This window comes from Neopelma chrysocephalum, unplaced genomic scaffold, assembly GCF_003984885.1.
Source record: "Neopelma chrysocephalum unplaced genomic scaffold, ASM398488v2 Primary Assembly neopelma1_61b, whole genome shotgun sequence".
NCBI classification, from domain to species: domain Eukaryota; kingdom Metazoa; phylum Chordata; class Aves; order Passeriformes; family Pipridae; genus Neopelma; species Neopelma chrysocephalum.
This window is the reverse complement of record NW_020897717.1, coordinates 4,732,139-4,748,214: the sequence shown is the minus strand read 5'-3', so window position 1 is coordinate 4,748,214 and position 16,076 is coordinate 4,732,139. Positions and strand designations below refer to the sequence as shown.

General features: G+C 37.2%; 1 protein-coding gene across 2 annotated transcripts in view; it reads left to right on the top strand.

The window, feature by feature from the left end:
• PRKCE (protein kinase C epsilon) overlaps window positions 1–16,076 on the top strand; it is a 285,765-nt gene that overhangs the window by 82,282 nt on the left and 187,407 nt on the right. For both annotated transcript variants that reach the window (XM_027681810.1, XM_027681811.1), the window contains exon 2: window positions 15,160–15,223. In XM_027681810.1, coding sequence (XP_027537611.1) covers window positions 15,160–15,223 — 64 coding nt within the window. The remainder of the gene's footprint in view (window positions 1–15,159; window positions 15,224–16,076) is intronic.

Here is a 16,076-nt window from a genome sequence, read left to right as displayed (position 1 = left end):
TTAGTTAATTTTGTACCTGAAAAAACTCCTTGAGAATTGATGACCATATAGATAAAATGTCAATTCTCAAAATGCTGATGTGTTTTTGTGTGCATTCCAATATTGTTCTTTCCTGCCAAATTGCCTGTTAGGTCTTGTGAGGTCTGTGCAATGTGCTGATGCAGTCGGAGAGCTAGTCTCTCTCCATTGTTTTTAATGCTAGCATGTTTGCTGCTGCTTGTGTTTTTACTCTGTATATTTGATAACAGAATTTTAAAGGAGGATGGAAACCTCATCTCATTTAATTGGTAACAAAATAAATTCAAGTAAACTAGTCTGGTCTTAAGTTTATAGTTTGCTGAGTCAGAGAGTTCCTTCCTTTGATATTTTTCAAGGGGTGAGCCAAAGTGAAGTAAAGTTCCCTCGCTTTGTAGTAAATCTATGGTAGCAGTCAGAAAAGATGCCACTGTCTACATTAAAGTCTTCAATTTGTCAAGGAGTGAAGGGTGCAAGGGGTGAGGAGTATCAGGAGAGCCCAATGTGGCTGCCAGGTTATGCCGTCTGCTTGCTTTGTAGAGTGGTTTAGGATATACCTGTTTTACAGATGTTACTTGGATGCCTGTAGGATCCTGACTATCTCAGGAATGACAACTCTCCTCAACACCAGATTAGACAGGGTGTTCAGCTTTGTCATAAAGTGGAAACAATGTCATTAAAATATTTCTAAAATACCTGGTAATGTTTCAGGTTTACTGTTGGGACTGTTCATGGTGTAAAAAAAATAGATTTTCTTTTAAAATTACCTAAGATAAAAATGAGAACAAATCTGCAGGTGAAGCTTCAGATTTAACCTGATTTTATTAGGTTTTCAAAAAATAAAAAATAAAAATTAGGTTAACTAATGATCTTAAAGAAATTTTAACAGTAAAACAACTTTTCCATTTTTTTTACTCAGCATTTCCTCAGGTATATGGAAAATGCTGCTAAATTGCTTTACTTCAGTTCTGAACACAATTCCAAAGTTACATAATCTTTTTTTTTTTTTGAGGATAGTATAAGAAAAATTACCAAATTGCCCAGAATTAGTCACATCTCCATGGCTGAATACCAGCTACTATTTGAGCCAGATCCTAAGAATGCTAACATTTTCATCTTTTTCATCTCTACTGGATCCCACTGCATCTCAGAATTCAATATTTAGCAACTTTGTCATCATGCACACACATATATACATATGTTGAATTTTTGGAGAGGGATCATTTCTCCTTAATGGGGGAGTGATTTAGTAATGGGATAAATTGAAAGCACTTCTAAAATCAGCTGCTTTGCAGAGAACAAAATCTGAAACAACCTAAACCAGAAACTGTGTAGACTCCTGGGAAAAGTTAAAATGCAACATATTTGACTGAGCCACAAGGAAAAGATTGGACAGGGAAGAGAATCAGGAATGGAAACAGTCCAACTGTCTTACTCTGAAATATTACACAGACATCATGAAGATCTATTGGATTCCCTAGAAGAGCCTTATTACTTAAAGGAGAGGTTGCCCGGACAGTTAACAGGGCCATACTTGTGCATGAATCACTTTCATCTCACTTCCTAGTAAGGAAAACACACTGCATTTAAAAAAAAAAGGGAGGGATGTGGCAAAACAAAACAAAAAAAATCCAAACCAAACAACTGCTGCTCCTCCCAAACCCACACAAAAACTTTCCTCCCCAATACAAAGGTAACTTTATTTCCTCTTCTGTACTTGAAGTCTTTGGACTATTACTGTTACTGTGGTCAAACAAATCTTTGGGAGCTGTTTGTGTACTTCTAGCAAAAAATGTAAATATGTAGTTCCTATTTCAGATCACCTGTTAAGTTTTTTCAGATAAGACTGTTTTGAGAATTTTGAAACAAACTTTGATAAAACTAAGTTTTGATTATAGGGTTGTCTAAGGCAGAGATTTCTGCAAGCTGTGTGGGATACCGCTCATGGAAATTGTAGGCCGACCATGGAGGAATGAGGAAGAAGGGTATCCAAAACTTAGATGTATTCCTGAAGAAGCCTATCCTGCCTGCCTCCACCCTTCTTACAGCTGACAGAATTTTCATGGCACTTCCCCCAGGTGTGAAATTATTCCTCCTTCTTGTGTAGGCTGAACATAGGAGGATTATGGGAGGTCGACATTTTATAAACTGGTTGGAAATTAAAGAAAAAAAAAGTGTGTTGAAGGCCAAAGAGACTTTCTGCAAGACGTCTCTCTGCCCTCTCTGTGTGGAATTAGAATTAAAAAGCCTTATGCTGTAAACCCCAAATGGAAATTTTTTTGAAATCAAGTGGTAAAGTTCCATGCTTTTTGGGAAGAGATAAGTGCACCCCAGCAAACATATGTGCAGGGTTATCAACAGGCTACAATAACAGTTGATTACTCCTGGTCGATTTAGCAGTTTAGATTATTAATATGGCAGCATGCTTAGAACCTGCAAAATGCAGTGTAGATAATGGTAAAAAGATGAGAGCCCAGTTGTACAAAAGGGTTAAGGAGAGCCTGAACTTTTTAAAATTTGTACTCTAAATAAGACTAATTATAGGAAGTGAAATAGGCACATGGAGGGTTAATAAAGTTTATTACCCAAGGTGACCCAGCAGGTCAATAGCAGAGCTCACAGTAGGATTTCTGAAAGCATTCACATATTGGAGAAAATTCTGTATAGGGAGAGACTCTGAGCTCACTGGTTTGCTTTAAATAAAAGGAACAATGGGAAGTTACTTAATTTGAGTATGTAAAAGTACCATTAAAAAAGTAAAGAGCTTTTTAATCTGAGAAGGGTAAAATAAGAACGGAAGGCTAGCCAGACAGATTAAAATGGACATCATAGTGCATATTTCCTTTCATATTAAAAGTGATAAACTAAAGAAACCAGTTAAGAAAGGATGTAGCAGATCCTTCATCCCTAGACATTTTCAGAAAAGACTGAAAACCTTCCTTGGAAGACAGGTGTTGGCCTTGCTTTACTTACTTGATTCGATACAGGAATAAGTAGGCAGTGTGCTCTGCCCTCCATTAGCAGAACTGAATGGTTCTTATGCATTTAGAGCTAAATTCTAAGAGCTAAGTGAACAAAAATTATTCCATTATCTTGAGTCCAGTTTCAGGAGTCCTGACTATTTGGCTGTATGAAATCTAACCTAAGCTTTTGCAAGGAAATTACCCAAACCTGAATAACCTCTGGTATTAACCAAAAAAAAAAAAAAGAAAAGCAAAACAAACAAAAAAGAAACCCAAGCTCCACCCCTAGCCTCCCCACCCCTCACAAAAGGGTTTGAATTATAATAATTTTTCTTGAAGAACAAAACCGTAAATGACTCTGCTATTCCTGTTTCCTCATGGACTTAAAGAGGAACAGCCAAATTCCTACAATACAAGGCAGACTAAGTCTCAGGGTGGATTTTTCTGTTGATTTTTTTTTTCCTTAAATCCAGGAAATACTGGAAAGTTTTCTGTATGTCTGAAAGAGTGAGATTTTAAAAAGGTTTAGCAGGCAGCGTTCACATCAGATTCATATTTAATGTGTGAGAACTCTGCATGTAATTCAGTTCAAAACACTGCAGTAAATGAAAATAAATGCGAAAGAAAAATACCAGTTAATGGCAGAGGGATGGGAATGTGTTTGTTCTTAGGAAGTTTTGAAGATATATCTATTCCTGGTGTGCCACTTCTGGCTGGTGGACTGTACTGTCTAACTTTTCAGGAACAGTAATAATAGTAGTGGCTATTTTTGCCATTTCCTTTTCTGTAATCTCTGTATTCAAGATGGTACATTCTGGTCTCTCTGTTTTCATGGAGTATAGGTTGCCTGGCAGTATGTGTCAAGCTACTAAATTTTATTTTGCTTGTTTTTCCTTTTTGCATTTAAACATGGGTAGGATGGGCTTTATCAGTTTTCTGTTTAGCTGTTCTTTTAACAAAGTGCTTTGCAGCTGACATCTGAACAGTCTCAGAGTTGCTATGGGTTTGTTATGGCTAAAGCTGCAGAGGAAGTCCAAGTGAATCACAGATAATTGTAGTCCTCAGGATAGCCATTTTGTTAACAGAATTAGCTTCATTAATATTTCTAAGCTGATGATTAAACAGAGGATAAAATATCATCAGAGCAACACAAAAACTATCTTAAAAAAAACCCCTAACATTATTAAATCCTATCTAAAGATCTTATCTTAATACTTTCTAAAAAGGGGGGAAAGTAAAAAGAAGAAGTATTTTCCAACAATGTTTTCTTCTGGAAGTAAAGATGCTAGTTTCCCTGGCAATTGGGATGGCATTGGGGGTTACATTTTCTGTCAAATTTTGAGGCATTTTTAACCAATTCTGTTCAAAAAACTTAAATGTTTCGGTGCTATTCTTGAATTTACCTTTTTGGAGGAATTGAATTTCTTTAGAATGTAACTTGATCAAAGTCTCTGCATCAGTGCAATTCTTGGCAGGCTGTAAGTAGGAGAGATATCTTCCAAAAGGATTCTTTTGTTTAAATACTTGATGCCAATTCCGTGTAACTGTTGTGGTTTGTATATCATACAGTGATTGTTTATTGTAATGTCAGTGTTTGTTGTAAAGAAACTCACGTTACAGATACATATATGAAAGGTCATACAGAATATTTGTATAGAACATACCTTTTTCTTCCATCTTCATGATCTAGCAGAAGAACATTAATTTGTAATTCTTGAAACTTGTGCATTTATGCTTTCATCTTTGTGCTTGGTGAAGGAATTTTTTTTTAACTGGGAAACCAGTATTTTTGTGATATTTTTGCAATCGCCTTTCTATAACCCAAATTTAGGTAATTCTGTAAGGTAACTATTTCCTTTTTGCTTTTCAGTTTCTCTCCTTGAAAATAGAGACATATCTGTGGTGAACCCAAATGGCAAAGTAGGAGATACATTTTTTTAAATTGCATTTAATTTATTAAAATTATCAATTACAAATATATCTAAACAGAGACATTTTAACAAATGACAAGCCTTCCATTCCCTGAATGAATAATAAAGTAAGTCATCATGGTTTTAGTGTCTTGATTTAAAAATCATTTGAAACTTCTTTATTACTTTCTAAAAACCTACCCTTTATGTTTGGGATAAAGCCATGGTCTTTTGACATAGCAAGACAGCTGAAATAGTATTGAGAAGTGTTCTCAGATTTAAGAATGAGGTTAAAAGAGGTTAATATTTCCAAAAGAAAATTTTGCATTTTTTTCAAAGAATTTTAGCTTGACTTTTTTCTTGAAATATTTTTTAACTTCCTTTTGTTTCCTTGTGACAACTTCATGCCATTTCTGAGCTGTATATATAATTTTCTTCTCTGCATGACATGATTGTCTGCTTCCCTGCATTCTTTATTCTTCTTATTCACGTGTGTTTTTAATTGAAGGTATTTCTGTCCCTGTATTATGTTATTTCTACGTCTTTCTTCAGTTCTGCCTATCTGAACTAGTGTTCTTTGTTTCTTGCCTGGTGCTAGTCCATGGAGCTGCCCCTCTTTGGCACTACCTTGGTGTAGTTTAACCATCTGGGTAATTCAAAGAGTTCAGCCCTGCAGCCTTCTTTGGCCTTGGGTGCCAAGGTGAGACTTGAAACAAAAACTCAAGTCAGTCACTATGTGACTCAGTGACACTCAGCAGTGCTGACACGTTGATTATCAGCCAAAACTTCATGAATGGTACACTAAGGTAAACTGCAAAGGAGGTCAGGGATTTTGTCATATTAAAAGTCCAGTTTTGCACAGAAGGAGGAGCAGCTTGGATACTGGAGAATTTTCAGGCAAGTTTTTGTAGCTTCTAGAGATGTTTCTTAAAATAAGATATTGTTTGTTTTCTGGAAATATGAGGGAAAGATCTTAGTAATTCATAGGCAGTTACTGAGATCAAAGGCACCTCTGGGCACACCTCCAGGGCTATCTGAATTGCATACGCTGTGGTTTCAACCACTTTAGCTGGGGAGTGTGGGGAGAGGGACTCTCATTCATATCGAAATCAAACTGGCCAAAGAGAAGAGTGAAAATTTACTAATCGGAGTTTTTCTTCTCTCTGCTGCTGCACTCTGGCTTGTAGCTGATGCCGGTGTTGCACATCAACAAGCTGCTTAAAAGTTCCAGCCAGTGTCATCGAAGTACAGTTTGTCCCTTTGCAGCATATTGAATCAAGCTGTTTCCTTCCTAATGGAGGATTAATTTCTATCACGAATTCAAATGGAGAGTACATTTAATGTGCTTGCCTTTCAGATAAGAAGGCCTTTCTCCTTTCTTCCCCAAGAGCTGAACTGAATTCAAACTCATAAACAGTAGTAGTTGTCTTAATATAGAGGGGTTTTTTATTTGGAACAAAACCTAGATGTGAGTTTTGTTGTTAACTGAAACAAAGCCAGAACAGCTTTACTTACAACTGAGCCTGAACTAGAGCACAACTGAAGTGGATTCAATTTCCTGCTCTGCTCTTCTGGCTGACTCATTGATGGCTGTTAGTCCAGTCAGAACTCTCTCAAAAGTTACTGACAGGTTTTGCACAGTAGCGTTTGAAAGACTGAAAATGTACAGAGGGTCTGAGATTAGCGCTGTCTGCTTTGTTTGGGCTGAGGTTTTATGTAAAGTATATTTATTCTCTAGTATCTGGGAAGATCTCTCTAAGGCAAGGGAAAGCTTTACTTAAACTAGGATGTCATTGACCTTCCTTACTTCTGGTTAATAGGCAAGTTCCAGAATAATCTCTTTTGTGGGTTTTGTTTTGTGGGCAACTTGACATCATCTAAATATCACAATTCCCTAGCATTTATTTGTATCCTGTCTTTGAAGATTATTTTACTGCATTTAGGAAGGATTTTAATTTATACCACCTCAGTCTTGGATCTTCCAGCTGTTAATCTCCCTGATTTCTGAGGTCTAAAAATCAGCACAAATATTTCCTTTATTCTTTGTACAGAAATGTGATGTGGATATTGCCTACTATGTACTGTCTTGAGTTCCTTGAGTTCCCCAGAGTATACCTTGCAGGAGGAGAGTGCAAGAAAGGTGTGTTTTGACTATAAAGAGAAGAAATATACTATATGGTTTACAGGAAACAAGTAGTGTTGCTTTGATATCCTAATCTGTAAGTCTTCACACAGAAAGTCTTGCTTAAGGGATGTAGGGAAATATGGAAAATACTCAGGGGAATAAGGAAAAATATATGCAGTGCACCAAAACTCTTGTGTGTGACCGGGAAAACTAACAGTCAATTCTAAGGTCCTCTGCTTATCCATGTACTTACTTTTATGCAGATACCTATTTCATAATGGTTGTCCAAAGTGTTGAAAAGGTGTCCACTCAGAGGAAATATTATTGTAATGAAGAGAAACTCCAAATGTCTGTTTAAATCATCATGTTTAGGTGATTCTTGAGATTGAGCAAATATGCCAACTAGGAGTTTGGTTTAGGCGTAGGAGCAAGTGGTTGTCTAAAATTGTACTGTGGTAAAATAATTTGACAGCCTTTATCAGTTTTAACATGTAGTAATTGGCCAACCAGTATGTGTTTGCAGTCCTGATTCTCTATTCAGTGTTTTATTGCTAGGTGTAGAGGTAACTCCCTCCCTTCTGGTTACAGTTCTGTAGCATGACATTAAAAATGCCCATAAGCCAAGACGATAAATGTGTTTTAAATACTTTTGACAGCTAATTATTTCCCTATGGTTTGGAGAGTGACACTGCACTAGTGCATTAAAGAATACATTTTGAAAAGCCTTGTGATGAAATTACAGGTCAGATCTTTCCCCGCAATGCAGTTCCTTTATTCTTAAATCAAATAACCATCTGTTTGTGAAAGTGTTTGTGCTCTGAAAAGTTTCATTTCTTTCTTGAAATGCATTTGGCAGATGTTTCAAGTGAATGACTTTTTGCAGACTTTTTTTCAGTAGATGGTTTTACTGTACTTTCACTCAAAAAGTCTAGTTGAGTGCTGCTCAGCCAAACCCAGCTCTTATGCATTGTACTTCATGTTGTCTCTGGGCTTGTATAAGTCCTTTGTGCTTTACCTTTATTACCATTACTAAAATAATGCAACCTCCATTTCTACTGTAGATATTATACAGTGAAAAAGTACTACATAACTTTGGCTTATTCCCCTGCCTTCATAAGGCTTAATAATAGAAGACATTTACATCATCAAAATAACTATACTGGGTTAAATAAACCAACAAACAGCACACACTCGTGTCTGAAACATTCATACTAGTACGAGTGTCCATTGATCTGTTCACATGCAGAATGCCTGGAATGATTAGTCCAGGCAGCCTTATCTCTTGAGGTCAATGACTTATTTTTCTGCTCATGAAGAGATCTCTCTCTTATTGATTTATTTCTCATTGTCATGAATTGTGAGTGTAGGTATTTAGAAACCCTAACCAGGTTGTCATATAACTCCTAAACAAGTTAGTAATAGGTAATATCTTTTATTCTCTTCAGATCATCAAGTCAGAAGCTCGGTTTCATGCAGTGACACTTCCGTGGTCATGCTGCTTGATGCCTTTGCAGCTGTTTGTACTGCTCTGCTGTCTTGTTGCATGTAAATATAGCCAACTGTCCAAGTTCACCTTCTGGATTCTGCCAGAAAACGAGCCATGAACATCCTAATCCCAGCACAGTGGTCTGTAAAAGTTGTTCTTCCTTCTAACACACAAAAATGAGTATGTCACATGTGCATGTATCGCTGTGCATTCAGAAATGCACCTTCTTTGATGCCACTGGTACAGTAGATAATGGAAGGCCAAAGTCATATTATGTGTGATTCTGGATGCTGCAATTGAGCATCATATATGCTATATTAAGTAACTGAAATTCTCGTTTTAGCATTGATTTCTGAATACTGTGGTTACTTCAGCTGAATCTTGTTTTTCCCTGGCTGCTTATGTTCCGTATTATGTCTGTGCATGTGTCTGACATTGGAAAGTGTTTGATGTTTCCTGTAGGTCATGTAAGATATTTGATGGGTTTTTTTGTTGACTTTTGAGTATGAGTAAATAATTGATAGAATCCCCTGTGGCCAAAATTTCTGAACTTTTATGTATATCATTGTGGTCAATTACAATGTAGCAGGCTGTGTTATGTTTCTCTGTAATTATAATAATCAAATATGTAACAAGCATAATGAAAGGCAGATTTGTGAACTTTGTGGCAGTACACTGACTTCAAAGAGCCCTGCTTTCTTTGCCAGAAGAGCAAGAGGCTGGGGGAAAATCACAGAAAAATGGAGATTCTAGGGAAGTTTTCTATATATGTTTTCTGGAAAATTTCTTTAAAAGTCAAGTTTACCTTATGTAAGTAATGATGTGACATTTGAAATTGTTAATTTTCAGATAATATTATTAAATAACTTTTTCTCAGCTGTTTTGCTGACCTTATGTAGCTTATTGCAAAACTATTCATTTCAGGTGAGCTTGCTAGGGATTCGGGTGTGAATGCTGGGTAGCAAGTTTGCAAGTTTAATCATACCTCTAGCTTTTTTTTTTTGGTCAAGAGTTTGCTTCTGTTCCAATGCTGATGGTGGTTTTGAAAGTTTTTAAATAAGTCAGTCTTCAGTCATTTTGACTATATTAAAAAAATATTACTGTTAATGTTTTAATTTTTTAAAATAAGTTAAAATAGGTACTATATTAGCTGTCTAAATTGAAGCAGAAAAATCTTGTGGCTAAGACCAGCTCAGACTATTTCCAGTCATTTTCTATTACATTGTAACTGTTCTGATTTTCTTATGCATTTCAATGGAAATAATATTTTATCAAAATTGGATAAGTAAATGCCTCTAAAAATAGCAGACAGATGAAACCCCCCCACACCCTTTCAGCCTTTGCAACTATCGGCACTATAAGCACAATTTCTTCCCTTCTTTCAGAAAAGTGGTATGTTCAGCGAGAAACTTTGTTGTGCTGTGCTCAGTAAGGGTTAAAACATACTGACTTCTTAAGTCTGATGTGACTCAAATAACCATCTGCAGTGACAGATCATGTGCTTGGATGTTTATGCTTTAAGCTACCCAAATGTCAGATAATCCTAGAGCATCACAAGAAGAGGTGCAAAGCAGGTTTTATGATTTAATTCTTTCTGTTTCTGTGGCTTATACAGTCTGTTTAGGTTTATACTCTTGCCAAAATCCTCAACAGCTTTAGGTTTAAAGGGGTTTTGCATTGTTTCATATACTGTCTAGCTAAAGGAAGATCAGAATAGAACTGACTCAACTTTTGTGCTGTTGGGAAGTTCAGTTATGGAAAATGCATTTATCTACTCATTGTTTATTTCAGATCTGCATTTCTGTCAATGACTGTCCTTAAATTTCTCTCAAAACAAGTTGGCTTTTAAATGAGTGCAGTGCACTCAGTCTTAGGTGACATTCTTGTATTGGAACATAGATGGCTGATGGACTCTCTTATGATCAAATGAAAACCTATGGCAATGGGGCACTGAGCCATTGAAGACAGTCGTTTATTACTTGTTTACAACAGATCTCAGTTTGCTCCATAAAGCATGCAAAATCTCTGTGCTGGTGCTGTCAAATAGAACGAAAAAAACCCAACCCAAATGCTGACAGAATTATTCAGGCTTATTCATATTCAAATATGAAGCATCAATGCAATCTGAGTATTTTCATAGCATATCCTAATCTTCCTCATCTCTGTAAGATTAATGAGTGTTTGGTTTCCTTAGAAAATAGTAGTCTAAGAGAATTCTGTCCAAGTTTCTTATTTTTAGGGGTGGGAATTAATGTCTTGCACCTGAGAGGAGAAAAACAGTGAGCTTCTAGCTGAGCTTAGGGCTCAGTTTTTCAGAAGAATACATAGGAGTTAAAAACTTGCAAAAAAACAAACCTTGAGAAGAAGCTGAACCATTTTCACAATATTCTGCATAGTTTGATTGAATTTTGTGTTATTCCAGAGTTGCCCAAGAACTGTGGTGCTTTGGAAACGGTGCAGAGAAATATTTATGCCATTTTTTGTTTGGTTGTATTGTTTTTACAGCTTAGTATTAACTGAATGGAGAAGAAAGGAAATTTAATGTACCATTAAAGCTGTTTAAAAAAAAAAAAAAAGAGTACTTGGTAGCCTCTGGTACTGCTGGAAGACAGGATGTGTATCACTTGACAAAGTGAAGCTTAGCTGAGGAATAGGAGAAATGGTCCAGTGGGCAGTCTGGGCCTCCAGAGACCAGAGTTTTCTTGTTTAACCATAACCTTCTTGTATGACTTTCTGGCAAGCCATTTAGTCTAGCTTGTGCCTTTGGGAGTATCCCATTTTGCAGATGGGGAACTGTCTCAGAAGGGTGTTGAAAATAAAATCCATTAATGACTGTGAAACTGTATAAATGCCTTCAATATGCTGAAGCTTGGCCTTGGTTTCAACACGGGTTTTTTCCTCTGAAAGTATGTCTGGTTTTATGGATGGTTGCCTTTTGTTCCCTGAAACAGGCTACTAATAGGTTTTATTCGTGCCTGCAGTTTTTGATGATCTGTGCTGCTTTCCAACGATGATTATACTCATCTCAGTATGCTGCCACATATGGATTATTTGAACAATACAGAAGTTGTTTAAAGCACCTTTATAATTAATTGTACTTGCACATGCTAAAGCTGTATTTTAGCAAAAGTCACAACAATAGCATGGGTCGGTAACAGGATAAAATGCTTTGGTGATCAAACATTTTGCTCAATGATAGTTGTTACATGTTTTGCTGCATGTGGAAAATGTGATGTATATGTGCGAGGCACGTATTTTGCAATATGCTTGCAGCAAAGCTGCTTTTGTATCAAACTCCTCCATCCCATCCCTAGTTTGCATCTTGCCTTGTTCTCTGTTGTCCTTTTGAATAGTCATGTCTTTTTAGATATCTTCTCATAGCATCTCTCTGCATGTATAAAAGCTCGGCTGCATTCAGAGGGAGTATTTTTAGTCAAATAGAAGGGTTAGAATCAGAATTGCCATGATCAGACTATTTCCATTGCATTCAAGAATGTCTGTTATATTCAGCTGAATTTGGCCAGTCATTCTGTTTCTGGTTGCGTATGTCTAAGAGCATTTCACATGTGATAACTTTCAGGGCATATGGTGAAAAATGCATGGGAACTTTAGATTTTACTGTATGCATCTTTTGTTACTTATTTATAAAATGACATTGCAGAGTCTAAGTGTAGTTTAATGTTCAGATTGAAAAAAAGGCATGTATATTCCAGTAATCTGACTATTTTGGAGGTACATATGCCATTATGTTTCTAGGCATTAAATTAGAAATTTTTAATGAAAAATTAAGGTGGAATCAGCCCTTTTTATTCTCTGTTTGCCTTGATAAATGAAATACCTCAGATAAAACAAAGGATTCTTATCAGTTTAGCGGACTCTGCTTTTGCTGGGGTGTTCTTTTTATATGTAAGGTCAGCTGAGACAGCTGAGCTGCTGGCTTCTGGCAAAACTACTAATTCGTGTGACTGATGAGATTGTCAGCACAGGTACTCACTGAAATGAAATGTGGGTATTTTATAAAGATAAGAATGTCCATTTCATTCTTATTGGTATTAGAATATTTTAAGAGTAAAACATGCTGTCTTTGTAAAAGAGATTCCGTTTCATAAGCGGTTCATTTTACTTAAAGCATCAGCAAAATTTCCAATTCAAAATCAGTAAGCATCATTTCTAATAAAATGTAAATGAAAACAGTTCACTTGATGGGTAATGGAAACTTGGTTTCAGTGCTCCAGTCTTTTTCCTGAGTTGCTTCAATGCTGTTTGTAATTAAAGGGGCAGAAGAGAGATTTTGTGATGGTGGGCACTAACTCCTCCAGACGCCTGATTCTTCTGCGGGGATGGTGTTGGAGTTTTATGTGTGTGCGTGCACACTGGGATTTGAACTGCATAAAGTATTTTACTGAAAGCTTAACAAACAGAGAATGGTGCTGATACAAACAGAGCATTAGACATATCTGTCTTTAATACAGCCATCTGTTGAGTGCTATAGCAGTTTTTCAAAAGCCTCCCTCAGCATAAACATCAAAGTCTATTCATCCACCTGTGCCTCTGATCTTCTAATATTTTTCTTATTTAAAAATGGCAAAGGGAGAACAGCAGTCTTTCAAGATCAGCAGCTTTATTTAAATCAAAAAAGAAGCCAAAAAAGCCCAAAAACCTCCCCCATAGAACTCATGCAGCCAATTCAGAAATTGTTACAAATAAATGTCTTTACTTGAATATTCAACACTATTATTTATAAAAAAGCCACTCAACCACGCTTTCATTTTCCTCTCCTCTGAGTAACCCCTGGCCTTACTAACACCTATTTCCTGCCTCATCTATTTAAAATACAGCTGCTGAGATCATTTTCTTGATCCGTTGGTCCAATGACATCAGCCAGACCTGTGAACTCCTCTACTGGCTCACTCTTGAAGGACAGAGAAGCTTTTCTGTGAGAAGCTGGTTGGTGGAAAGAGGGGCTTGCATCACCCTGATGCATTCAGCAGCCGTGGCCTAAAAGAGGGGAGAAAGCAGAGGTGCCCCTCTTGTCAGGGTCCTCTCAGGTGATGAGAGAAACCTAGACACAAAAAAGGTGGCCCCATGAAGCTGCCCACTGAACGTAGACTGGCAAAGTATGGCATAGCCCAGATGTTCTGCTACCTCCTTCCTTTCCTCATTTACTTGCTGATTTGCCAAGACCAATCATTTGGTCTCCTAAGTTGTTAGTGTGAATCGGTAATCTCCTGGTTATCACCTCATGCTGCCCTAGTGCTGTGCCCTGATGTCACTCGTGACTTAGGAGGGCAACACTTGGTGTTGTTTGCTGACACAGGGAAAGCAAGACCACATTCCCCTGCTGTAGCAGAGCAGGGGGGAGGCACAGGAGGAAGAGGAAGGCTGTGATGAGGTTGGAGGGGAGGTTGTCTGTTCCAAGCCGCAAGCTCCGTGTGCAGTTGCCTCAGAGTAGCAGAAGCATCAAGCAAGTTTGGGGGTTTCTGTCATGGAGAGCAGAGCACGTATCCTGGCCAGGGCATGCCCCCATCCTCAGGGAGGCACCTGATGGCCATGACTGGGGCTGCCTGGTGCTTCCTTGACCACCCATTCCAGGATGAAGGGGTTAGACACAGGACAGGACCTGGCAGACAAGGCCCCTTGAGGCACCCTGGTAGTAGGCATGCAATTTTATCTGTGTGCTTTTCTTACTAAAATAGGTTGAAAATACTGTATTAAAGCAAGTCACATCGCGTCATTCAGTCTCTGAAATCACATGACAATTGCTATGTGACAGTAAGAGTTATTGATTACATAATGTTTTAGTTACAGTTTAATTTTTGAGAGATGGGTGGTGGCAAAAATTCTTTTTAATATGTGGTGCACCATTAAGATAGTCAAATCCAGCAATATTTAGAATTACTGATGGAACATGGTGAAATATAGGAAGATTTGTAATGAGCTCTTCATTGCAGTGCCTAAAAGTTACAGGAGCTTATTCTGACAGCCTGTGAAACCTTGAAAATATGGGAGCACCTGTATTTCATGCAGAGTGAAAGTGATCTCCACAAGAGCAAAGGCTTCTTAAAATCTACCAGAATGGTGCAGAAATAAACAAATTTTGTGTTTCAGAAAAAGAGGATAAAGCATGTATTTCTTTTTCCCAGTGGGGATACAAAGGGAGTATTATAAACACGTGTTAACCGGCCCTACAAGCTGCGTGTTTTCATTTCCCTCGTTCTGTGACCAGAGCTGATTTGTCTTGCTGGGATCTGAATAGGTCACAGTGTTGTTTTCCACATTTGCATAGCTGGGCTCAGTATAAATTACAGTAAAAGTTATTCAGTTATAGCAGTTTTTAACTTGTCTCTTTGCAAAACCTTGTTTAACCTTGTCTCCTTGCAAATAGTGGTATAAATGTATGGCAGAACAGTGCTTCAAATATTTGACACATAAAATTCACTGAGCTCCAACTTTCCAAGTGTTTGCACTTCTTTTTTACTCCAGTGAAGGTACCGGGTCCCCAACACTGCTTTGCAAAAGGAGGCTCTGTTGGTAGTCAGTGTGTCCTGCCTACAGCTTGGCTTTGTGATGTTTGGAAACTTTTTGTTTCCTGCATGTGCAGTCACTTGCTTTGGGAGCCATTTTAAGGTGTTTTTGTTCTAATTCTTTTCTTGATTACAGATTGACTTGGAGCCAGAAGGGAGAGTGTATGTCATCATAGACCTTTCAGGATCATCAGGTGAAGGTAGGGACTTTCAATTTTTTATCTTATTTTTTTCATGAATGGAATCTTCCAAGAGTCTATATAATGGAAGTATTAGATGAGGTGTGTGCTGATATGCTCTTAAATCTGTGTGAGGTCAAGTTAAAATGAACACATTTTGATGTATCTGCCTGTGAGTCAATGAGCAAGTTTTAGTTTTGTCTTACTCTGTTAATCCCTAATGGTAACAACACCAGCTAAAAGGCCAGTAATGAATTGACAGTAGTTTAGTAGGATTAATTTCCAGAGGAAATTTCCAGAATCTTTTTTTTTGGAAGACTGCTAACCATTACGTAGGTAGAAATGATAAGATGTCGAAGTTGAGGGGCTAGAGTTTTATTTGCTTTTTAAATTATTCTAATATTTGGTATTTTTCCACTAAATGTTTTCTTTTTCAAGTAAAGGAATGACCAAAATGTTATAATTTTAAGAGGTGTTTTCATTTTTATGACACAGCAGTTAAATGTTGGAAAAAACCTCAAATATAGAAGAGATGTATTAAATTCTTGAGAAAAAAAATCTAAAGATAATTTTCTAAAGTTTCTAAAGATAACTTTGAACAGAGTGAAATGATATATGGTGGGAATAAGATAATTTATGAAGAAGCAGATCTGTGTGTTTTAGTCATGCACTTGATGACAGCCTGATCTGCTGAAATGGCCTAGATGATTGGTTTGGGTTTGATTATTTTAATTTATGTCCACCAATCAGCTTTGATCAGCTTCTCCCAGGAGCTCATAGAGCTCAGCTAAACGAGGTTATTGTTGGTTCACGGTACATAAAGAAGATTCACATAAACCCTGACAGGACCTGAAACCTAAAAGGCTATGAAATG